General features: G+C 42.2%; 2 protein-coding genes across 8 annotated transcripts in view; one reads left to right on the top strand and one right to left on the bottom strand.

Moving 5' to 3' along the window:
* The window catches only part of SIDT1 (SID1 transmembrane family member 1), a gene marked incomplete at its 5' end in the record, with an annotated part of 92,489 nt that overhangs the window by 15,599 nt on the left and 50,712 nt on the right, over positions 1–26,178 (bottom strand). For all 5 annotated transcript variants that reach the window (XM_080812290.1, XM_080812291.1, XM_080812292.1 and 2 more), the window contains 8 exons: positions 498–615; positions 825–948; positions 1,955–2,028; positions 3,298–3,364; positions 4,574–4,647; positions 5,506–5,651; positions 6,971–7,042; positions 17,685–17,728. In XM_080812290.1, the coding sequence (XP_080668416.1) occupies positions 498–615; positions 825–948; positions 1,955–2,028; positions 3,298–3,364; positions 4,574–4,647; positions 5,506–5,651; positions 6,971–7,042; positions 17,685–17,728 (719 nt within the window). The remainder of the gene's footprint in view (positions 1–497; positions 616–824; positions 949–1,954; positions 2,029–3,297; positions 3,365–4,573; positions 4,648–5,505; positions 5,652–6,970; positions 7,043–17,684; positions 17,729–26,178) is intronic.
* Positions 23,818–26,178, top strand: part of SPICE1 (spindle and centriole associated protein 1) — a 125,085-nt gene continuing 122,724 nt past the window's right edge. For all 3 annotated transcript variants that reach the window (XM_080812265.1, XM_080812266.1, XM_080812264.1), the window contains exon 1: positions 23,818–24,074. The gene's annotated coding sequence lies outside the window, so the exon portion shown is untranslated. The remainder of the gene's footprint in view (positions 24,075–26,178) is intronic.

The raw sequence follows: 26,178 nt of genomic DNA, 5'->3' as shown, positions 1-26,178 counted from the left end.
TGAGGATAAAATCAGCCTACAGACCGAGCCCAACCCAAGGCATTGCAGAGAACTGGAGCCACAGCTACCTGATGAATCCATTACAAGCCTTTCCCACCTTTGCACTTTCAGAAGGTGAGCTGATAATTGTCCTTATTATTTAATTCAGTTGAATTGGGCTTTCTATTATTTTCATCCCAAAGCAGTCTAATTGCTAAGCTAAGCCAAATTATACTAAGGGAAAATTCCTGATGTCTGTTGGTGGATTCTATCTGCCCATTGCCCACCTGTAGATCTAACCATGGGGATCATCATTGAACGTTGAGCCTTTTGTAGTCTGAAAGGTGGTCAGAGAGAAAAGATGGCATGACACATGAAAACCATGTCCTGTGAGGAGGTGCTCTCAAATCACTTTAGCTCACATAAAATATCATTTAATTCTTGCACACATTTGGGGAGGGTCCCAGGACACGACTCCTATAACTCAAATCTGTGTGGTTGATGGAAATTCTAATTACCAAATTGGAAGTTGGAGTAATTAGGGCAGACGTGGTAACAAGCACTGAGCACTCCTTCCATCATCAATGCAATACCCATTGCATAGAAAACACCAAAGTGTTTAGGAATCCCATATTCCTGAAAGAGGAGAGAGCGTGGTCAGTGGAAAGACACCAATTGGTGATATAGCCATACAACCTGGAAACCCAAGCTTCTGGCCTCTTGTTATTCTTTTCATGTAATCCGACACCACACAATCCAGCCAGATGTCCCTCCCCTTTGCAGATACTGTTCAGAACCATGACCCTTCCTAGCTCCCACGTCTGATTTGGCTGCCCTCTCCTCACCATGGCAAAGATGTCCTTGGCTTCCAGGGCTCTGCGATGGAGAATGTCCCGGCGCAAGACTATCAGCAAGAAGAGGAAGCCCAGGAGCACGTGGCCCAGGTTACTGAGAATGTTGTTGAAGGCACTAAGGGATGAGAGGGAAACCATGAGAGAGTCCAGGCGACCCAAGAGAGTTGGGGAATGAATTAATGAACGAGGGAATGCACGCATGAACGAGTGAGTGAGTACTCTCAGCATTCCATGTTTTCTGCCCAGCCTTCTCATCAGATTTCATGACTGGCAAATCATCAGAGATCATCTTTAGCCTTACTCCTTTATTTTAGGATGCCTCGCCTGTGATAATGCGTCTGTCCGTTTCTGCCCTGGATGCCTGATTGGCTTCCCTGACACCCACTCAGTCCTCTCTTATCCCGAGGACTGGCATGGAATGAATCCTGGGAAACAGCTGCTTCAGGGATGGGCAGCTTGGCCAAGGGTTTCAGCTGCGCTGTGAGAGGGAATTCTCATAGCCAGACCCGTGCTGTGCGTGTCAATATTCAGCTCTGTAATGGTGAAGTGTCAGCTGGTCATAGCCAGCTGCTTTATTTCAGGAAACTGAGACTGGTTTAGTTCTGGAACAAGAAGCCTGGCTCCCAGCTGCCAGACGAATGCTCTTTCCACTTCCCCATGTTCTGGAGGGCAGAGCATGGCCTTGGAGGCAGCAGGCCTGGGTTCGAGTCCTGACATCACTGACAGTTGAAGAACCTCCCCCAAGGCCTTACCTTTCTAAGCCTTAGCATCTTCAGCTGAAAGTGGGAGTAATGATAATCCTATCTATTTTATGAGGTTGTTCAGTGGATTAATGTATGAGGAACTCATGCGCATGGATGAGTGTCATTATATCTAGGACCTGATCTTTTCGAAACATCCCCGCCCTCTTCTCAGCTGATTATTCTTAGGACTCTCTCCTGAGGCCCCTATACGGGAATGAGAGGAGCACATCTGGTCTCAAAACTTCTAGATTTCATCCCTCTTTACCCTCAACTGGGGTACTTTTCCATGGTTGTTTTTAGTATTTTTAAAAACTGACATCACATCATCTAGAAAGGCATCTCTAAGTGCCTCATAGGCAACCAGAGGGCAGGGCTCACCTCAGGACGCCCAGGGGGTGAGCACAGAGGAAGTTGTAGTAGCAGATGTCCTGATTGCCAGTGACATTCGCCACCTGCAACATCAAGAGCGAGAAGAGGAGATGCAGTGTTTCTCCATCTGTTGAGCCCAGCCTGAGATCACAAAAGGCAGGCCCTGCTCACAGCGATTTACCATGTAGCCAGTGTTCCTTCTCAGCAGGGGACGGGTCGTCATCTGCCCCCCTCACACAGCACTGGGTTATTAGGACCGTCATGCTGAGTTCTATTTTCTAGATGCGTGTTGGGAGGGTACAGAGCTGTCCCATTCTGTGTGCAGAAGTGATAACCACAGGGCAAGGCGACGTGAGGGGGGATGTGTTCACTTTTCCATCTTTATCACCATCTCTAACGTTAAGAACCTTCCCAGACCATAGCACAGCTCTATCTTCAGACAGGGCCTGAAGATTAGAAGCAGTGGTGCCCAAACCTCATAAGAGTCCTCAACCTTATTGCATTATTAGGTAGGGAATTGGCTAAATACTATTAGACCATTGGCTTTCAAACTTGGCTGTACGCTAGAGTCACTGGGGATTTAATCAATACGGGTGCCCGGTTCTATTCTCAGAGACTTGGATCTAATTTGGTATAGGGTAGAACCTAGACACCAGGATTTGAAAACTCCCCAGGTGATTTTGATGCACAGCTGTTTGGAAGACACTGTATTAGAAACACGGTCAGCCTTATCCTTTCAAAGCCGTCTTTCTGTGTGTAATAAATGCTGGAGAAGGTCATTATGGGATCTGGATCCTAAGGTTCTATGAACTATGAGGAGTATTCTCAAGCTGCTTTAATTACTATCTTTGTTTATTTGTTTTTACTTAATTTTTTTTCTTATTTTATATTTTCTAAATTTGGGTATCTTACTAGTTTTGTAAAGCTGTTTTTAGCTTTATAAGAAAATACTTATCCTCAACGAGAGGGCACAGGCTAAATTACACACCGGGTCTCTTTGTTTTGGTCTGGAACTTATTTACTCTATTCATTACCCCTTGATAATCAGAAGTTCAGCCTGGTAAATGACAGATATAGTTGCTAGATATTATGACTGAAAGAGCATCAGGTGATACCTTTGATTTGGGTGACAAAATAATACAAGAGGTCTCAAGCCCTTCTGTGATAAAACAATTGGGAACTAGATATAAAGGTCCATCAAAGATGAGGCAATGGACAGGTCCAGTTGGAACTGAAATGGGAAATTCACACTTGGACTGAGCTCAAGTGATAGATACCTTTCTCTGTAAGTCATAGCAAAGATCTCTCCCTGCAGTATGAAATTGGGATTTTGGGATCTGGGCAGCACTTACTGTCTGGTAGGTGATGACCAGCTGGATCACGGGCAGTGCATAAAACACAGCGATGGTGACGATGTTCCTAAACAGGCAGAAAGAACCGGAAATAGTTGTTTCCAAATTAACAATGAATCTTCGCCCAATTTTTTAAAAAAAGAATCCTTCCACCTCATAACTCCTTAGTTCACTTGTAAAAGTAGTTAGAAACTGATTACAGAGTTCCTGTCTCTGCAGCATCCCACTACTATAATCACTGGTAAAACTATAAATAACACTTGCTTCTGCTTTACCCAAATTATGGATGAGGGCCTCTTCCTTTAGAATGCTGTCTTATTAAAAGTGATCAGAGTGTAAGTAATGGGAGATGGACTATATGAAGGGATGTGGCTCTCTAAGATACCTCTTCGTTCTAAAATGATGGTCCCACTATGAAATTCCGTGGGGCTCCCACTGCCCCTGCTTCCCTGGGATATCTGTATCCAAGTAAAATGGTGGCCCTCCAGAGAAAAGAACAGAAGAGCTGTCACAGCGTCAGCTTGGGATTTCTGAACGGGGGTCGGGGGTGCGAGGGTGTCACCGCCAGGCAGCTCAGCCTCTCGGTTTGGAGAGAAGCTGCGTCTAGGTGTTTGACCCCCACAGGTCTGTTTATCACCAGCTGGGGTACCATCTCCTTTCAGGGTGGTTTCCAGCTACTCTGAGAAGCTGTAGATCTCTAGTCCCGGAAATCACTGGCTCTTCTAAGAGCCAGGCAGGGTGAGAAGACAGAATACATATGAAGAACATAAAGGCTCCAGTGTAGTGTCTCTCATGGAAGGTAGTGACATGTTACTGTTATGTTGTCTTTCTGGAAATGGGAGTTGGTGTACTCCCTAAACAAATGGGATTCTACTACCATTCTCATTTTTACATTTTTTTGTTTTTAAATATTTTATTTTTATTTGTCAGAGAGAGAGAGTGAGCGCACAAGCAGGTGGAGCGGGAGAGGGAGAAGCAGGCTCCCTGCCAAGCAGGGAGCCAGATGCGGGACTTGACCCCAGGACCCTGAGACCATGACCCAAGCCAAAGGCAGACGCTTAACTGACTGAGCCGCTCAGGTTTGTATGTCTTTAATTTAGGGCTGGTTGCCTTTTATAGTTATTTTTGTTTTTCTTATAGAATGTGGCATGAACTCTCAAAACATCTATACTTTTGCTTCATTAAATGGAAACTGGTGCCATAAGTGATTGTGGCTTTTACTAAGAAAACTTTCATTTTACTCAGGGAACCATGGTCCCAGTAGTCATCTACTCACCAAAAATAAATCTTATATTTTTTGCTGACAATTCTCCGGTCCTTCCTGGACAGATCTGACAGGTAAAGGAACATCTAGGATACCAAATAAAAAGAGAGTGCACAACTGTACGTGGCAGAAGATACAAAGGAGAGCTTTATGAAATTTCAATCCAATCCCTCGCTAGGGATTAAAATGATTTAATAAAAGTTTTCTTTCAATTTTTCCCCCACAATACCTCAATAAAAATCCTAGCATTTTCTCTGAAATATTAAGAATTGGCTGATGCGGAAAACCTACTGGGAGTCTCAGATGCTTCATATATCTCAGGGATGGGTTTTCAGTTATCAGAGATGTCCACTGTGTGGTTCTCGAATGACAGGATTGAAATTAGACAACCTGCTTTCATCTCCTTTACTGGCTACAACACAATATAATAAATATATGCCAGAAAGAAATGAGCTTTATTCCTGAAGGACGATATGTGCAAAACCAGGGAGTTTTTCCGGGTATACCCCTCATTGAATCTCTACTTCCATCTGCTGGATCTCTTCTGCCCTTCTGGTCCTCAGTTAGCCACTTCAGACCCTGAGTGGTGTTGTTTAAAGTTTTATTTACTCAAGTAATCTCTACACCCAACGTGGGGCTTGAACTTACAACCCAGAGATCAAGAGTCCCATGCCCTTCCGACTGAGCCACCCTGGCGCCCCCAGACCCTGAAGACCGGGAATAGATTGCGGTTTTCTCCTATATGCTCTCACTTCCTTCTTCCAGAAAGAGATGCTAATTAGCCAAGTATTGCTTTTAGTCTGTACTTGCGTTTTATCTCAAAAGCCCTCAGGGAAGTTTGGTTTTCCCTTGCAAGGAAAACGAGAGGAAACTGAGTTTTGCTGAAGGTGTGTTTGTTGAACTTTCTTTCCGCCCTCACCCAGAGTTTGGTCAGGCAGACGTACCTTGGTCCGGACAACGTTCTTGTCACTCTCAATGTCTGGCATGGTGTCGAAGTCACTCTCCTCCACGGAGCTGTCTGTGTCTGACTGGCACGTCTGCCCACCATCGGAGGAGGACATCTGCCTGCCAGGACTGGAGCTTGACTCCTCTGAAACAGAGAAAACTCAGCTGCCTTCCAGAGCGAGTACCATGTAGCCCATTCCTCTCTGCAAAAAAAGCACAGTGCTGACTCATTCTTGAAAATGTTGTGTTGAAAAACGAACTCCTTCCCCACAACACATGTTCTTTCTCTTAATTCCTCCTCAGTGGACTTCTAATTTTCCTCTTCTCCTACTTTTTTATATTTACATTGTCTATTTAGGGCCAAATACATATTAAGAACATAAAGGCATTTGCTCTGATAAGGCATTTGGATGCAAAAAATAAGATGATGTTTATATGTCATGTTTCATATTTTAAAATATGAACATAAATATATAAACATGTACATGCACGGTTCTGTATGGCATCTTCCACATGTCCGTGTAAGCACACGCATATCCAGGGGCTATATATTGCTCGTGGATAAAGTATGGGTACACCGAGACCCCCCACATGCTGCATCCATGATTACAGCCTGAGAACACCACTCTCAGGAAGAAGAATCCTTGTGTTCTCGTGAATGTTCCCCAGAGCAGATGGGAATTTGTGCAGCTCGATGAGCCCATGAGCAGAGCCTACCTTCCGCTTTATTTCTTTGGTTCAGAGAATTAAACACACACACACACACACACACACACACACACACACACACACACACACACACATTCCTGTTCTCGCAGAGCCAGAAATAAGTAGCCTGCATGAAACCCACATGCTTCTCCAAGGTTTAGCACACGGAACAGAATAAGGACTCTCAGCCCCTTTGCCCTGACATTTTAAATGAATCATTCATAGACCCACAGGAATTCTGTCTCTTGCAGGCCACGCAATGAACACTGGGGGGTTGCCATGTGAATGGCTAGGTTCAGTTATGAAGTTAGCCAGAAAGAGCAATTGTTTGCCTACGGCCATGTTCACCTGCAGCAGAGCCTGAGTCTTCGGATTGCCCTTACTCCACTGAAACCTGAGAATAAAACAGCTCGTCAATTGATGTCGGGCTCCCTGACTTGACTCTGACACACTGTTCATGCCCTAAACTTAGGCTGGGTCTGAAAGCATCACCACGGGGACCTTGGGGGTCGATGGCAGCCACGGTAGGGAATTCTGCTCACGTGTGGCTGGCACAGAAGAACAGAACTGGAGAGAGTTAGAGCTGGAAGGAGCCTTCCAGATCACCCAACCGATACATCTTATAAAGAAAAGACAATCTTATAGGATGACCGCATCACACACTCTCACAGTCAGTAGTGGCTGGAGGGCCCTTTGTATCCTATTCTCTGGAGAATTAGGAAATACTTCAACGAATGAACTCATTGTAGGAAATACCTATTGCCCCATAATTGCTTCCTTCAGGGGTGCCGGCAGCAATGGGATGGGACGCCACCATGTTTTCAGAGCCTGTTGGAAAGAAACACAGAGAGGCCAACACTTAACGTCCAGTTGCCAAAACAAAACAACACAACTCTAAGTAGTTTGAATAATCAGATCACAACATTTTGAACTTGATTTTCTTTTTACTCGAATACAAGACTCACTGAACTTGACCTGTGGGCCAAATCTAGCCCACCACCTGTTTTCATCTGCCTCTTTTTTTTTTAGACTTTTATTTATTTTTTTCAGTTTTTTTCTTATTTTCACCTCTTTTTGAATAATTTCCATTCTTTTATATGTATGTATATACATACATACATATGTATGTATGTATGTATATATGTACATACATATATATGTATATATACACTCACACATAAATGTGTGTGTATATGTATATAGATATAGATATAATTTGATTTCTTTCATTCTATTTTTCTTCCTTCCTTCCTTCCTTCCTTCCTTCCTTTCTTTTTTATTAGCTCCAGGGGTACAGGTCTTGTTTTTGTCTGCCTCTTGAAGTAAGAATGGTTTTAAAATTTTTAAATGGTTGGGGAATGAAATCAAAAGAAGAGTTCATGACAGGTAAAAATTATATGAAATTCAAGTTCCAGTGTTCATATATGAAATTCTATGGAAACAAAGCCACGGTCATTTGGGTTCGTCTATGGCTGCCTTTGGCTATAGTGGCAGAGTTGAGAAGTTGCAAGAGAGACGTCTGACATTATTTGCTCTTTGGCACTTTACAGGGAAAAAACCCTCCTGGTTCCCGCCTGAAGGGACTGCAGAATCCCAAGAACAAAGGAGCATAGGTCTTGAAATCATTTTGAGGAAGTCCACCACTGAACAGAAACATGGAATTAAAGCACTGTAATTTGGATGTTTTTAAAATAGCAGTTAGCAGTACCCTATCTGCAGGATGAGCCCAGATAGGGAGGAAATTACTGCACTCCTTGGAGCAACCAATGATGACAACTGAGCTGGGGATGAGGAAGAATGTGAGATATTTTGAGAGAGATTTCTGGATCTGTTGCCAAATGTCTGTTGGCAGGGAGAGGAAAATCGAATAAGATAATGTTCCTCAAATGTTTCCATTGAGGTTCTCCTGGTAGTAGCCCAGGAAGCGACCTCGTTCCTGAGTCTGGCGGTGTCATCTGGAGCCAGGCCACCACAAGCATCGGAGAAAAACATCTCCCGATGATCTCCTTGGTTATGAGGCAAGATGCTCTTCAGTGAGTTTATCCACCTCTGAGGATTAGGTGGAGCTGAACAAGGAGAGGAGGAGCCACAAATAAGCAGCCCATCTAGGCTGTTTCTCTGACTCTAATTTAATGCTACAATGTTTCCAGGAGCCACTCTGGTCTGTGGAGATGCAGGAGAATATGTCTTCACTGCCTCCTGAGCTTTGTCAAGGATCTGGGATGTTACCAGGCTGGCGGGAATCGCAATATTGTATCTCTCTTCCGAGGTGACGTTGCTTGTATCACATTCCAGTCAAAAAAAAGTCTGTGAGCTAACTGGTCAGTCTGGTATACTGTTTCAGGGAAATACATTTTCAGTGAAGACACATAACTGAGGATAGTCTATAACAACCTCATTGTAAATATCTTTCTTTTTCTTCATAGAAAATACACTTCGTTACAGCTTACGTTCCTGCCTTAGTACATAACACACGGAACCAACAGTTCATCTCTTGTCACATCCAATTCTCCTCACCCAGCTCATAAACTTCCTCCCACTGGTGGGTAATAAAAACATTACAAACAAGCCAATTTGTAGGCTATATCCTGTTTTTTAACTCTTGGTGTGTCCATTCCTTTTCTTCATGAAGAAAAAGAATTATGTCCTGAGTTCAAAATATTTAGCCGGGTGATAAATGTGGCCTGGCAGACTCCATTTCCTTCCTCCTTTTGGTAGCTTAGCCAAGAGTGGGCTCAGCTGGACAGCAAGACCTTTGGCTAATACAGCGGTCCTGGTGGACAAGGCTGTTCCCAGGCCCTCAGAATGCAGACTCCCTGGCACTGTACCCAGGCCTGGGGATTCCTTGATCTGTGTCTTATCACTTCAAGAGAGTAGATGTTCCTTGGCCCTTCTTGGGCTCACCCGTAAATATGTAACATGGTGTCAACACCCTCTATGCTTTTCATCCAACTTCAAGGCAAAGAAGGAGGGTATTTGCAGATGCTTAAATATAAGATATTAAATTTTTTTTGTGCGCAAGAGCAGTGTCATGTGGAAACATCGTGTACAGTTTGATGGGCTCTTTGACCTAAGAGCACAGAGCTTTGTTGCTGCGACTGCTGACCGTAATGAGTGCCACTTACTATTCCCATACCCACTAGTACCGCTACCGTAACTCATGCTCCCGTTGCTATTACTGCTGTGCTTGCTGCTGCTACTACTAACTACTACTACTACTACTACTACTACTGGCCAGTGTTTACTGATAACTTAGTGTATGTCAGACACCCTTTGAAGTTCTTTGCAAGAATTTACTCTTTTAATTTTTCAACAGACCTATGAAGTGGGTACTGTGATCACCATTTTAAAATAACATCAGGGAGACACTTGAGAAATCAAGGATTTGCCCAGAGTTCTTTGGATAGTGGATGGAGAGAGGTTCATTGCATTGGTCTCAGTTAAAACGCATCTTCTTCTTCTTTTTGGAGGGGAAAGAGAGAGAGAATGTATGTGTGAGTGTGAGCAGGGGGAGGGTCAGAGGGAGAGATGGAGGGAGAAACTTAAGCAGACTCCATGCCCAGCATGTAGCCTCACTCAGGGCTTGATCTCCTGACCCTGGATCATGTCCTGAGCTGAAACCAAGAGTCAGATGCTTAACCGACTGCATCACCCAGGTGCCCCCAAACTTTTCTTCTTCTTCTTTTTTTAAAGATTGTATTAATTTATTTGAGAGAGAAAAAGAGGGTATGAATGAGGCGGGGGGAGCAGGGTAGAGGCAGAGAGAAAGGGAGAGGCAGACTCCCTACTGAGCAGAGAGCCTGACACAGGGCTCAATCCCAGGACCCTGGGATCATGATCTGAGCCAAAGGCCTGGTGCCCCCAAAACTATCTTCATAACTGAAAAATAATACAGGGATTTTCCTTCAAGATATGAATATCAAGTGTGTTACATTCACAGAGTGCCCAAGAATGTCTTTCAAAAGCAACAAGGAGGTTGAGACTTATTTGCATCTCCACTATAGTAAGCTGATACTTTAAAGAAATACCTAAGCACAACCTTTGCTTTTTACGTGGTCTGCTACTGCTTGCTGATGATGCTCTATTGGGTCATGCTAGTATATTCTGTCTAGTTCACTGCGGGGAGTCTCACAGAAACCATGGTGATGGGCTCATCCCACGTGATGTAGTCTTTTACATTTCCCTCAGTGTCTTTCAGATTTTTCTCTTTTCAAGCTTAAACTCCCTCTTTTTAAAACTTTCTATTGAAGTATAATTAACATACAGTGTTATACTAGTTTCAGGTGTATGACATGATTCGACAATTCTATACATAACTCAGTGTTTATCATCAGTGTACTCTGAATCCCCATCACCAGCTTCACCCATCTCCCCACCCACCTCCCCCTGGTGACCACCAGTTTATTTTCTGTATTTAAAAATCTGTTTTTTTTAATTCATCTTTTTTTTCTTTGTTCATTTGCCTTGTTTCTTAAATTCCACAAATGAGTGAAATCATATGGTATTTGTCTTTCTCTGACTGACTTATTTCACTCAGCATTATACCTTCTAGATCCACCCATGCTGTTGCGAATGGCAAGATTTCATTCTTTTTTATGGCTGAGTAGTATTCTTTTTCTTTTTAAAGACTTATTATTTATTTTAGAGAGAGAGTGTGTGAGGGGGAGAGACAGAGGGGGGAAAGAGAGAATCCTGAGGCAGACTTCCTGCTGAGCATGCAGCCCAATATGAGGCTCAGTCTCACCACCCTAAGATCATGACCTGAGCAGAAACCAAGAGTCAGCCAGTTAAAGGACTGAGCCACCCAGGCGCCCCTGAAATATTCTGTTACACACACACACACACACACACACACACACCCCACAGCTTCTTCATCCATTCATCTACCTATAGACACTTAGGCTGTTTCCATAATTTGGTCATTATAAATAATGCTGCAAGAAACATAGGGGTACATATAACATTTTGAATTATTGTTTTCATTTTCTTTGGGTAAATGCCCAGTAGAAATTACTGGATATATGATAATTCTATTTTTCAATTTTTTGAGGAAACTTCATACTGTTTTCCACAACAGCTGCACCAGTGTGCATTCCCACCAATAGTGCACGAGGGTTCTTTTTTCTTCACATCATTACCAACACTTGCTGTTTCTTGTGTTTTTTATTTTAGCCGTTCTGACAGTATGACAGGTATCTTATTGTGGTTTTCATTTGCATTTCCCTGATGATGACTGATGTTGAACATCTTTTCATGTGTCTGTTGGCCATTTGTTGTCTTCTCTTGGAGAAATGTCTGTTCATGTCTTCTACCCATTTTTTTAAAAAGATTTTATTTATTTATTTGTCAGAGAGAGAGAGAGAGAGCGAGAGAGTGAGCTCACAAGCAGGCAGAGTGGCAGGCAGAGGTGGAGAGAGAAGTAGGCTCCCTGCTGAGCAAGGAGCCCAATGTAGGACTCTATTCCAGGATCCTGGGATCATGACCTGAGCCGAAGGCAGCAGCCTAACCGACTGAGCCACCCAGGTGTCCCTCTTCTACCCATTTTTAAATTGGATTATTTGTCTGTTTTTGTTTTTGTTTTTGTTTTTTTTGGTGTTGAGTCATATAGGTTCTTTATATATTTTGGATATAATCTCTCATTGGATAAATCATTTGGAAATATCTTCTCCCATTCAGTAAGTTGTCTTTTTGTTTTGTTGATGGTTTCCTTTGGTGTGCAGAAATTTTTATTTTGGTGTAGTCCCGAGAGTTTACTTTTGCCTTTGTTTCCCTTGCCTGAGGAGACATAGCTAATGTTGCTAAGGCCAGTGTCAAAGAGATTGCAGCTTATGTTCTCTTCTAGAAGTTTTATGGATTTAGGTCTTTAATCTATTTTGAGGGGTTTTTTTGTGTATGGTATAGGACAGTGGTCCAGTTTCATTCTGTTGTATATAGCTGTCCAGTTTTCCCAGCACCATTTGTTGAAGAGACTTTATCCTTTTTCCCTGTGTCATTTTTGCGCCAGTACCATACTGTTTTGATCACTACAGCTTTGTAGTATATCCTGAAATCTGGGATTGCGAAAGCTCCAGTTTGGGTCATCTTTTTCAAGATTGCTTTGGCTATTCAGGGCCTCCTGTGGTCTATACAAATTTTAGGATTATTTGTTCTAGTTCTGTGAAAAATGCTGTATTTTGATACAGATTGAATCTGTAGCTTTAAGCTCCCTCTTTTTAACCATCAGCCTATGTCCTTTAAAAAAGATGTAATTAAAAATATTAAATGTGTAAAGAATAGGTAGAGAATGACAGTAAAATCACAACACTCACAATTTGGGGCATTTTGGTGTTACTGAGAAGCCCTCTGCTATGAGAAGCAGAAGTGTGCCTAGGAAAAGGCTTGAGTCTGGTTATGGTAGGAGGTTGAAATGGTTTGTGGGAATTAGTATTTTTGTGGGTGTGAACAAAGGAGGAAAAAACCACAAAAGCTAAGATCAAAGCAAGGGAGCAAACAAAAAATGATCCCTGTTTTGTGAGGTGAAACTTCATTACAAAGCAAAAGCCAGCTGCATGGGTCTGTTCAGACTCGGATGTGGTACTGCCTTTGATACTCAGCTCTGGCTTATAACTGAGCGGGCGGTGGTTCTGATGTAGTCGCGCCGCTGTTTCCACTGGGAGGCAGCTGCAGAGGGACAACAGCATCAGGATTTTCACGGCACTACAGTGGCCCGCACACAAAGATGTGTCACTCTGTGGACATCTACAGGCACAGCTTAAATATGAGATTGGCCGACATTGGATAACAGTATTCTATTAATTTTTCTAACGTCTAAGCACTTCACGGAATGCAGAAAACCAAAGTGTTCTCTCCCAAACTTCAAATATACTTGATGCTCCGTAAGGGGAGTTATATACTTATATTTAACTCTCTATGGTATTGAGAAAGAATTAAACACAAAATATCAGTTTATAGGACAGACCAAGATGTTCCGGCTGGGAATAAGTAAACATATAAAGTTGTGAATGAGCTCATCTTAATGAAGAAACTTGTTCTGGCATTTTTTTTTTTTTTTTTCTGAGCACAAACCCTTTGCCATCTGTTTACTTTGTTAACATTGCATAAGATATGCTCACATGCTGGCTTTTTATGTTGAATGCTCAGTGTGAGGAGAAAAACCTCACTTTGAGCACGTTTGGATCTTTCAGAGGCTTCATATTTATAATTGCCCTGTGTTTTTCTGTTTCTGGACTCAGGAGGTCGGAAGCTGAAGAGGGAGTCAGAAATGATACGGATTCGCTGCTGAGAAATTTCAGTTTTACGCCAACAGGCTACCTATCCCCAAAGTCTCAAAAGTTGGGGAGAGAGTTCCAGTCCAAGATGGCAACGTGGGAAGACACTGAACTCACCTCCTCCACGGACACACCAAATCTGCACCTATTTATAGAGCCATTCCTCCCGAAGAACTGAGGGCTGACTGAGCACTTCTGCACAGCTAAAGATAGAACAGCAGGAAAAACAAAGCCGTGCTAATGCTAACGAAGGGCCCTGGAGGAACTGGGGTGGCAGGGATAGTTCTGAGGGACCGGGAGCAAATCTGTCCACCTTGGGGCACAGACAAAAGCCCTGGTTTAAAAGGGCAACTAGAATAGTAAAGATCCAGCCTTAGAACTCCTCCAATGGTGGGAGCACTCCTGGAACTCTCTCTGCGGGGAGGAGCTGGCAAGAGCCTCGGGTTCACGGCCCCCCCACCTGGATAGTGCACAGGGGGTAGGGGCCTTGGGGCCTCAAAGCTGACCTGCCTCCTCAGTGCACATTAGTTTGAGAGCTTCTCTCTTCAGAAAGATACATAAACTTTAAATACAAACAGGGATGCCCGGGTGGCTCAGTTGGTTAAGCAAATGCCTCCGCCTTGTGTCATAATCCCAGGGTCCTGGGATCGAATCACACATCAGGCTCCCTGCTCAGTGGGGAGCCTGCTGCTCCCCCCGCTTGTGCTCTCTCTCTCTGACAAGTAAATAAATAAAATCTTTACATATATATATTTGTTAAATATATATATTTATCTTTAATGTCCTTATATATATTTGTTATATATGTGTGTGTGTATATATATATATGAACAATATATGTGAAGCCTTTCTACTCTATTAAAATTTGCCACCAATGTTAAGCTTATCTATAAAGAGAATGTTTGTGAGGAAAAAAAAAAAAGGCATCCTGAGTCCCCAGTGACCATCTGGGTAAAATCTCCTGTTTTGGTCTTCCTTTTAACTTGTCAATACTCCATAACCACACTCCCAGATTTCAGCACGGAGAGGAAAATACACACGTCCTGTTCACCTGGTCACTTTGTCATTACCCCATTCCCCTGCCGTCTTCCTCCCACCATCCTACTGGGCTGAGTGAAGTGGGCTTCTTCTCTCTTGCAAGAGTGTCCCCTGCCTCATCTTCTTGTTGTGGCAGCATTTGTCCTCTCCCTTTCAGACGTCTGGGTCCACACTGATTTGGGTGGATCCCAAGTCTAATGGGATGCTCCTTCCCTTTCATATAGTGCTCCTAGCTTCTGCTCTGGTTACCAGCACCTCTGCTATTCCCTGTAGCTCTGATCTCCACTGATCTTCCTGTAGCCCCCACAGTCACACGGATCCTGGACCCCTGGGAGAGAAAGGCATTTCTGTATCCTCCTTCCTTGGCAAGGCAAAGTCCCCCCCTCCCCCAATGTCTCACCTTAGCTTTCAGATAGATAGTGTCCCTCACTTGCATCTGTCTCTTGCTCCAGGCTGGTTTCTCAATGCTCCCTTTGATGTGCTTAAAAGAGTTGCTAACTAGTTCTTTCCTAGGGTAGAGTGTGTCTTCTCTGCTCCTGTCTTCAGCATCTAGGTCTTGTTTCACTTGTTGTCATGGGCCATCTTTCCGATATAGCCTGTCTGCATAAAAAAGGCTCCTGACCTTTCCCCATTTCAAAGCCCTTTGTGGTGAGCAATCCTATTTCCTACTTCCCAACTAAGCTGGGATTTTTGTTCAGGTATCCTCACCTGGCAGTACGGGTGTTTAAGTCAGATATTTTCAATTGGGGCTGTAGAGGTGGGGAGGTCATTCTGCCCCCAAGAAGACATTTGGCAATGTCTGGAGACATTTTTAGTTGTCACGAGGATGGCGTGTACTACTGGTTTCTAGTAGGTAGAGGTGAAGAATGCAGTTAAACATCCTAGAGGGCACAGGGCAGCCTCTAACAACAAAGACTTAACCGGCCTGTAATGTCAACAATGTTAAGTTTGAGAAACAGGTCTTAGAGGAAGATGATCTCGTCCCAGTTCTGGAAGTAGGCCTGATTGATCTGTAAGTAGACTTGATTGATCTGTAGGTAAATCTACCCCTTTGCAGTGACTGATTTACCAGTAAGTAAATGATCCACTCTACACCAGTGAAATATGAGAAGTTACTGGGTGTTCCTGAAAAAGTCCTTCATTTCGGACATTTTCAGGTGAGGGTGTCAAACTAATTCACCTCACATCAGCACTGGAAGTAAAGCAGAGTCAAGGGAAGGCAGGGAAAAGGACCAGAGCCACCAGACTCAGTCAACCCTGAAGCCCACCCTTCTGCTCAACTTGCAAAGAGAGGAGCCTCCTTGTTTTGAGCTCTATTTTGTTGTTATTTGCAACCACGTGAATCCTGACTGATGCATCTTTACTCTTTCTTCCTCCCTCTAACCCTTCTTCCCTCCCTCCCTCTTTCTTTCTCCCTCCCTTCCTCTCTTTCTCTCTCTCTCCCTTCCTTTCCTCTCCTCTCCTCCTCTCCTTCCTTCCTTCTTTCTATCACTCACTCACTCATTCATCCATTCATTTCTGCTTATCACCTGAAGGGTGCCTATAGCTTGTAGCTAATTTTCAGAGCCTTCTTGATCTTGGACAATGATCTGGCTAAAGTCTCAGTTCCGTCCACTTATATTTAACTGTTCAGGAAACTCTTCCAAACATGGAAATTCCTTATTATTATTACAATATTATCATTACAATAATTTGCATCACAATAATAAAATGTCTTCACTCATACAATACAAATAACAGACCATTCTTTCACAGAGCACCAATGGGATCTGATCAGTCAGGCTTTCCAAGTTCAGTGGAGACCTAAACTAAGAGCAAAACTTGGAGAACACCAGAGGAAAAAGGATGAGATCCAGAGAGAAGACAAATTCATTTACACATTCTATGAATACAAGGGAAAGTAGGACTTCAGATTTTAAAGACACTAGAGCAGGTGTCCTTTCACAGTTGAAATGTTATCAAAACCAATTGCCTGGGTGGCTGGAAAAATAAACATGCTGACATTGAGGAAGACAAAAAAATCAAAGGAAGGCAGGAGAAGCAGCCCTCCAGCAGAGTGAGAAATGTTCCTGCTGGGTGGTAGGGGACCAATTTGTGTCTTTCTAATATTCTGTGGGCTCATTTAAGTACAGAAAACACAGAACTAAACATCTGCTGTATGTGACTTAAAAATCAAGTCTCATTTCATCGTTCCTTTTCCAAATAAGCACTCTATGCCAAAGAACTTACAAACACTGAGTAACTCACACTGATTTAGACTTTTCAGAAATGAGGATATTTACAAAAAGTATAAACTTCCAGTTATAAGATAAATGAGTCCTAGGGATATAAGATGCCGCCTGGTGACTGTAGTTCATGCTACTTATCATATATTTGAAAGTTCCTAAAAGAGTAGATCTTACAAGTTCTCATCACAAGAAAAAAAAACTGTAACTGTCTGTGGTGATGGATGTTAACCAGACTTACGGTGCTGATAGTTTTGCAATATATACAGATATCAAATCATTGAGTTTATACCTGAAACTTACACAGTATTACAGGTCAATTATTTCTCAATTAAAAAATGAGAACAGTTAAATTTTTTAAAGATTTGATAAAAAGATCAGGTAGTTGAATTCCTTTGTTCAAATTATCAGAGTGGTGGAAAGGGCATCTTACGATGGTCAAATAATCAATCATTCTGAATTTCCCAAAGTTACTATACTCTTTATTATACTAATTAGTTTCAAACATTTCAGGTTTTTAGCTACTTGAACAAAAAAGCCTCTTTCTCAATTTGGGAAAAGTGAGCTCTGTATTAGAGTTGACACCATAAATTCTTACTTTTTTTCACAAGTCAGTTTGGGGACAACAATTTACATCCTACAAAATACTCAACTTAAAAAAAAAAAAAGATGAATGGCTGATAAACGGTATGGGTAACTGCAAGGAACACTCCAAGCGAAGGTTTTTAGCATGAGCTCCACAGCTCAGTAATTACCAACTGTGAAAACTGGTTCTCACTAGCTCCGTTTTTTCTAGAAAGAGTGCAGATTAGATTACCCTGTGGGATAGGACAAGGGAGGGTTTGGAAATTACAAAGGGCAGAGAGACAAAAGAAGTACCAAATGGGATGTTGCCACATACTCGATATCATTTGAATTTGAAACCAGGGTTTTTCTTACCATCACTGGAACCAAAGCTTCCATCGATGGATTTTCTTTGAAACCTGTAAACAAACGCAAACACATGCTTCTAAGATAGTGAAAACCTCAGCCTTTTACATTTGTTCCCCATAGACTTTGTTGCCGAATTGTCTGCTCGAATCTCTTAAAAATGAGCCTTTGCATGTGGAGAAACTGGCACTCTGACACGCTGCTGGCTGGACTGTAGAATGGTGTAGCCACTTGGAAAACTCTTTGGCAGTTCCTCAGAAAGTTAAACATAGACTTATCATATGGCCAATTCCACTCCTAAGCATGTTTCTATGTGCATAAATTCATTAATTTATTCTCAGATTCCTTTATTTTCAGCTAATTCACACACCATAAAGTTCACCCTTTAATGTGTACATTTCAATGAATTTTAATATGTTCACAAAACTGTGCAACTGTACAACTGAGTGGCTTGGTTAGTTAAGCATCTGCCTTCGGCTCAGGTCATGATCCCAGGGTCCTGGGATCGAGTCCTGCATCGGGCTCCCTGCTCAGTGGGAAGCCGCTTCTCCCTCTCCCTCTGCCTGCTACTCCCTCTACTTGTGCTCTCTCTCCCTCTCTAACAAACAAACAAACAAACAAATAAATCTTTAAAAAACCCACAATACTGTGCCACTATCACTATTATCTAATTCCAGAAATTTCCACACCCCCCCAATTAAAAACCTATTAGCAGTCACTCCCCAATACCTAATTCTGTACATTTCAGACAACCACAAATCTACTTTCTGTCTCTATATATTTGCCTATTCTGGAAGTTTCATGTAAACCATACTAATTTTTTTTTTTTTGACTGGCGTCATTCATTAAGCATAATGCTTTCAGGGTTCATCTATGTGTAGCATGAATCAATATGTCAGCCTTTTATGATTGAATAATACTCCTTTGTATGGTACACCATGTTTCATTTATTTGTTTATACTCGGACATTTGGTTGTTTCCATGTTTTGGCTATCAGGAATAACACTGCTATGAACATTTGAGTACAAGTTTCTGTGTGGATATACGTATTGAATTCTCTTGGGTATACCTAGGTACGGAGGTGTTGGGTATGAGGTAACTATTTTTTTTTTTCCCAAACCTTTCCACAGTAGCATTATAGCAGGAACAATTTTGCATTCCTACTAGCATTGTGTAAGATGTCAATTTCTCCACAACTTTACCAGCTCTTGTTTTCCATTAAAAAAAAAAAATAATGTAGTCATCCTAGTGGATAAGGAGTGATATCTCATTGCTATTTTGATTTGCAATTCCCTGATGGCTGATGATGTCGAACATCTTTTCATATGCTTGTTGGCCACTTGTTTATCTTCTTTGGAGAAATATCTATTCAAACCCTTTGCCCTTTTTATTTATTTTTCTTTGTATCATTGGCTTATAAGAATTCTTTATATAGTATGGATACTAGACTCTTAACAGATATATGCGTTGCAAACATTTTCTCCCATTTTGTGTGTTGTGTTTTCACTTCCTTTTTTAAAAAATCTTTTTAAAAGATTTTTCTTTATTTATTCGCCAGGCAGAAATCACAAGTAGGCAGAGAGGCAGGCAGAGAGAGAGGAATGGAAGCAGGCTCCCTGCAGAGCAGAGAGCCCGATGCGGGGGCTTGGTCCCAGGACCCTGAGATCATGACCTGAGCTGAAGGCAAAGGCTTAACCCACTGAGCCACTTCCTTGATAGGCCCTTTAAAAGTACAGAAGTTTTGGGGCTCCTGGGTGGCACAGCCAGTTAAGCGCCTGACTCTTGGTTTCAGCTCAGGTCGTGATGTCAGGATTGAGAGATGGAGCCCCATGTTGGGCTCTGTGCTCAGTGGGGAGCCTGCTTGAGATTCTTGTTCCCTCTCCCTCTGCCCCTCCGGCTCCCATTCTCTCTCTCTCTAAAATAAAGTAAATAAATCTTTAGGAAAAAAAAAAAAAAGCTCAGAGGCCCCTGCGTGGCTCAGTCGGTTAAGCATCTGCCTTTGGCTCAGCTTATGATCTCAGGGTCCTGGGATCGAATCCTGCATTAAGCTCTCTGCTCAGCAGGGAGCCTGTTTCTCTCTCTCCCTCTGCCTTTGCTCTCCCTGCTTGTGTTTCTCTCTCTGTCAAATAAATAAATAAAATCTTTTTAAAAATTTTTTAAAAAGTACAAAAGTTTTAATTTTGATGAAGTCTAATTTATTTATATTTTTTCTTTTGTTACTTATGCTTCTGGTGCCCTAAGAAACTCTTACCTAATCCAAGGTTACAAAAGATTTACACCTATGTTTTCTTCTAAGAGTTTTATAGATATAACTTTTTTTTTTTTTAAAGATTTTATTTATTTATTTGACAGACAGAGATCACAAGTAGGCAGAGAGGCAGGCAGAGAGAGAGAGGGGGAAGCAGGCTCCCCGCCGGGCAGAGAGTCCGACGTGGGGCTCGATCCCAGGACCCTCGGATCATGACCCGAGTCGAAGGCAGAGGCTTTAACCCACTGAGCCACCCAGGCGCCCCTAGATTTAACTCTTATATTTAGATCTTTGATCTGGGTTCATTTTTTAAAAGATTTTATTTTAATTTTTTAAGTGTATTTTTTTTTTAAGATTTTATTTATTTATTTGACAGAAAGAGAACAAGTGGGCTCAGCAGCAGGCAGAGGCAGAGGGAGGCTCTCTGCTGAGCCCCATGTGGGGCTGGTATCTTGACCTGAGCTGAAGGCAGCCCCTTTAACTGACTGAGCCACCCAGGTGCCCCAAAGATTTTTTTCTTAAGTAATCTTTACACCCAGTGTGGGCCTTGAACTCATGACGCAGAGATCAAGAGTCATGTGCCCTGCTGATTGAGTCAGCCAGGCACCCCTTGAGTTAATTTTTTCCTATGGTGTAAGGTAGGGGCAAAACTGTGTTCTTTTTCAGATTGATACCCAGTTGTCTCAACAACATTGGTTGAAAAGAATATCCTTTCTCCATTGAATTATCTTGGCACCCTCGTTAAAAAAAGAAGTTTATTTCTGAACTCACGATTCTATTCCATTGATTTATGTGTCTTTCCACATATCAGTGCTAAAGTTTTGATTATGCAGCTTTGTAGTAAGTATTGATATCAGGAAGTGTAAGACCTCCAATTTGTTCTTTTTTTTTTTTTTTAATAACTATTTTACCTATTCTGGGTTCCTTGCATTTCCCTATGAATTTTAAGATCAGTTTGTCAGTTTCTGTAAGAAAGTCAGCTGGGAGTTTGATAGGGATTGTTTTGAATCTGTAGATCAGTTTGGGGAGTATTGCCCAATGTGTTTTAGTTTCTGTTGCTGCTGTAACAAATTATCACAAATTTAGTGGCTTAGAATGATATAAATTTATTATCTTATAGTTCTGGATGTCAGAATTCCAAAATGCATCTTATATGGCTAAAACCAAGGTAGCAAGCAGGGCTGTATTCCCTCCAGACTCTCCTGGGGAATTACACTTTTCCTTGCCCTGTCTAGCTCCTAGAGGCCACCTGTATTCCTTGACTCATAGCCCCTTCCTCTACCATCAAAGTGCACTGCTCCAACCTCTGCTTCCATCATCACATCTCCTTCTGCCCTTGACCCACTTGCCTCCCTCTTATGAGGACCCTTGTGATTAGATTGTACCCACATGGATAATCCAGAACTATCTCCATAATTTATCACATCTGTAAAATTCCTTTTTGCCATGTAAAGTAACATGTTTACAAATTCTGGATATTGGGATTTGGACATCTTTTGGGGGCCATGATTTTACTACACCATCTTAGTAATATTCAGTCTTCCAAACCATGAATGTGGGATAGCTTTCCATTTATTTAGATCCTCTTTAATTTGTTTCGAGGATGTTTTGTCATTTTCAGTGTACAAATCTTATATTTAATTTGTTAAATTAATTAAGTTTATTATTATTATTATTAAAAGATTTTATTTATTTATTTGATAGAGAGAGATCACAAGTGGGCAGAGAGGCAGGCAGAGAGAGAGGGGGAAGCAGGCTCCCTGCTGAGCAGAGACCCTGGATGCGGGGTTAGATCCCAGGACCCTGAGATCACGACCCGTGCTGAAGGCAGAGGCTTAACCCACTGAGCCACCCAGGTGCCCCAGTTTCTTATTAATTTTAAAAATATTTATTTATTTTGGAGAGAGAGTGTGAGCAGAGGGAGGGGCAGAGGGAGAGAGAGCGAATCCTCGAACAGACTCCCTGCTGAGAGTGCACTGGCACCCCCACCCCATGTGGGGCTCGATCCCAGATCAGGACCTGAGCCAAAACCAAGAGTCAGACTCTCAACCGAATGAGTCACCCATATGCCCCTAGTATTTTATTATTTTTGATACTATTGAAAATGGAATTGTTTTCTTAATTCCTTGTTTGGATTGTTCATTGCTAGTGTATAGAAATACAATTGATTTTTGTACATCGATCTTACATCCTGTAATCTCGATGCAAGTTTCTTTTTGGAGGTGATGAAAATCAAATAGTGGTGACGGTTTCTGCAACTGTGAATATACTAAAAACCACTGACCTGTGTGAATTTTATGATCTGTGAATTATGTCTCCGTAAAGCTATTACTAAAAAAACCAGGTATATCATTTGGGTATGTCCGTGAAACACTAAAATGTGAATTACCATCTTCTCACAAAAGGAGCATCTCTTTTGGATGTGAGGTTAGGGTCAGGGAGGAGGAAAGTTAGGGGTTAGACATGCTACGTGCTCTTGTTTACTTCCAGATGGCAACTCTAGAAGTTGCACACTCCTGATCCTAGTATGTTTGGTGGAAGAACTTCTCTTCATACCTCTTTTGTTCCTAGACACAGCAAACTCATCCCTGCCTCAGGGCCTTTGTTATTGTTCTCTGTCTGGGCCACTCTCTCACCACATCCTCACATGGTTGGCTCCTTCTTGCTATTGAAGTCTCGCTTCTGAGAGATCTTCCTTGCTGAACAAATCAAATCTAAAGTAGCTTTCCCAATCCATTCTCTATCACACTACAGTGTTTTTTCCTCCTCCTGTCACTAGCTGAAATTATTTGCTTTATTAATTGCTTGCTTTTGTGTTTTTCTTTCATACAATATAAGCTCTATTGGAGCCGGATCTAGACTCTCTTGTTCACCACTGCAACTTTAAGCTCTGGGACAGAGCCTGGCACATAGGAAATTATAACTAAATATTTGTTGAATGAAAAAAACATATTTTTAAGGACAGCAGTTACAATTTGGCTTAACTGTTCTAGCTGGCAAATGAAGCTCTGGCAAAGTGCCTTTTTAAAAAAAAAATAAATTTAAAATTTTAATTCCAGTACAGTTAACATACAGTGTTATATTAATTTCAGGTGTACAATATAGTCATTCAACAGTTCTATACATTACCCAGTGCTCATCATGGTAAGTGCACTCTTGAATCCCCTTCACCTGTTTCACTCATCCCCCCTGCCACACCTTCCCTCTGGTAACCATCAGTTTGTTCTCTATAGTTAAGAGTCTGTTTCTTGGTTTGTCTTTCTTACTCTCCCTCACCCCCCTTTGCTCATTTGTTTTGTTTCTTAGATTCCCCACGAGTGAGGTCATATGGTCTTCGTCTTTCTAGAAGACTGACTTATTTCACTTAGCATAATACTCTTTAATTAATGCTATTGCACTTTTTGGTAAATACCAGTAACGGCGATTACTGGATCATGGGGTAGTTCTGTTTTTAACTTTTTGAGGAGCCTCCATACTGTTTTCCACAGTGGCTGCACCAGTCTGCATTCCCACCGACGGTCCACGAGGGTTCTTTTCCTTCACATCCTCACCAACACTTGTTGAAATCTCTTTTTAAAACAATCCTAGTGATATGAACTGGCAAGCAATTCTACGGACTCATAAAAGATGATGTGTTTGTACTAACAGGCTTTATCCACATTTGCCATAGGTTTCGGAGCTGACATAATTCTTCAGTCGAGGCAGTTAAATGATTTAGAAAGCGAGGCTGAGGCGGGCAGTATCCCGGGAGCAAAGGAGAAAATAGGAGATGAGAACTAGGCCGCACTGATTTCAACATGGCGACACCTCCTCTTGTGTTCAGCTCCATAAATCAAAGGCGGAGTCTGTATGGTCAGCTCTGGAATCAAGGCTGGCTACACCACTTGTTTTGACTACCAGAAAGGAGAAGTGATACGATGCCACTGCTGGCCCTACGTCTTGAGCAGGCCTTGCACTCTTCTGCCATCTCTCTCAGAGATACAGGAAGCCAGGGTCCCCCGGCTGGAACTGGAGAGATCAAGTGCCGCTGAGGCTGGTCCAGCAGGAGCCCGGTCTCGCCGACACGGGGGATTTCACTCTGTGACCACACCCAACTGAGAGCTCTGAGCCGGGTCGGGATTAGCAGCAGCATCTTGCTGACCCAAAGATTTGTAAGTAAACTTAACGCTTTATTGCTGTATGCCATTGGAGTTTTTATGGTTGATTTTTATGCAGCATTACTGCAGCCATCGATAACCAGTGGAAGAAGCAAGGGAAAGGTGAATGCTCTCTGGAGTGTGCGGTTTGAACTCAATGTCTGGCAGGGTGGTTGGGAGAAATGAGTAAAAGAACATGTATCCAGTGTTTGGCCCAGGGTCCGCACGTTTATTGCAGTGGCTCCTTGAATACTTGTTGAATGGACTGTGGCTGGGAATGGCAGGGGAACGGGGGTTTAGGTTCAAGTCGGTACAGCTAGTACTTGGATTCTTAGCTTCCTGAGGGTGGGAGCCAAGTCTCTTATCCATGTTTCATCCTGACTTCATAGCATATACTGCAAACCCCACATACATTAATAATAAAGTACAGGGAGCTCACCAAGCAAGTGGCCTTATGCTCCAGGACTGGCTTCACTGGGTTTTGTAGAAAACTTTGTTATTTCTGCTTAGTTCAATGAGGGAAGAGTTCTGTTAACATTTTCCCTCAGTCTGTCCTCTTATTAAGAATGCCGGATAGTTCTTATGTCTCTAGATTTCTATTTTCAGTTTCTCTATATTTGGAAAGAATCCATGCTTGTGCAATTGACTGTAGCAAAATAATCCGGCAGCCAGAGGTTTCAACAGAGCCTTATACCACAACTTGCAAAAACTGTGCTTGCTTCTGTAGGCCGAATGATAACTTTAAGGAGATTGATACCCAGATCTTAACTTTTTGTCTGTTTGTATGTTGATTATGCATGCTAGTTAACTAATGAGGTAAAAATCCTATCTTCTAAAATTTAAATCATCAGGCATAGAGATGGTCTTCCTAAGAGAGGCAGAAGAGATGAACTTCTTCTTGCATGAGCTTGGAGCTCATCTGAGTCAAAATGGAAAGCTTTTTGGGTCCTTTTCCAATCACACCCGTGTTGGGGGGCCCGACTTTTGGCTTGGCCTCTCTGATCAGGACTGCCCTCCCTCACATGCCCTGACCACTCCAGATCCATCTTGACCAGCCTGGCAGGCTCTGGACCCAGGCTGCCTGCAAGTTCAGACAAATCCCAGCTCCCTCATTTATTGGCTATGAATTTTTGGTTCAACTGCTTCACCTCTCTAGGCCTCATTTCCTTAACCTTCAAGTGGTGATAATACCAGTCCTTGTTGTAGGGTATTTGATGAGATAATCGGCTCAGGGGGCCCAGCAGGGTACCTATTAAATGTCAGCCATTGTGATCTAGTAAATTAAGTAGGCTGGTAATCAGTTAATGTATATACTTTCCAGATATGTTTGCCTATACACTGGGGTTTTTGTTTTTAACTTTTGTTAGAAAATAACTTTGAATTTACAAAGAAGTGGTAAAAGTAAGAATAAAATACAGAACACCCACATACCCTTTATTTAGATTCGCTTACTGTTAGCATGATAGCCCATTTGCTTTATCATTCTGCATGTGTATAATATATATACGTGTATGTAACACACACAGACACAAATATATATAATTTTTTGAATCATGTGAAAGTAAGTTGCTTATGTCATGAACTGTTATTCCCAAGTATTTCCATTTTTTTAAAGTAAGCCGTATACCAAACATGGGGCTCAAACTCATGACGCCGGGAGTCCCATGCTTTACTGACTGAGCCAGCCAGGCACCCTCAATACTTCCAAAGAATAAAGATATCCTGATATTCTCTTAGTTAACCACAATACCATCAAATTCAGCAAATTTGACTTCAATATGTTACTCTTATCTAATCCATCTGTAGTATGATTTTGTTAACTGATCCAATAATGTCCTTTATAGCATATTCTTCTTCTAGCAAAAGATCCAATCTGAGACCAGGTGTTGCCTTTAGTTGCCCATATCTCTTGTCTCCTTCAATCTCGGCCATTTCCGCAGCCTGTCTTTGTCTTTGAAGACACATTCTAACAGAGTGTTTGTCATTTTGAATTGGATCAATTTTCCTTCAGGATTTCATACAAAATATGCATTTCTGGCTGGACTATCGCATCCATGGTGCTGTCTCCTCAGAGCATCCCATGTTGAGGCACACAACGTCCATCTTCCCCTTGCTCACA

Source organism: Martes martes (genome assembly GCF_963455335.1).
Source record: "Martes martes genome assembly, chromosome: 1".
Taxonomy (NCBI): Eukaryota; Metazoa; Chordata; class Mammalia; order Carnivora; family Mustelidae; genus Martes; species Martes martes.
The sequence above is the reverse complement of the archived record's forward strand: the minus strand, read 5'-3'. Positions and strand labels throughout refer to the sequence as shown.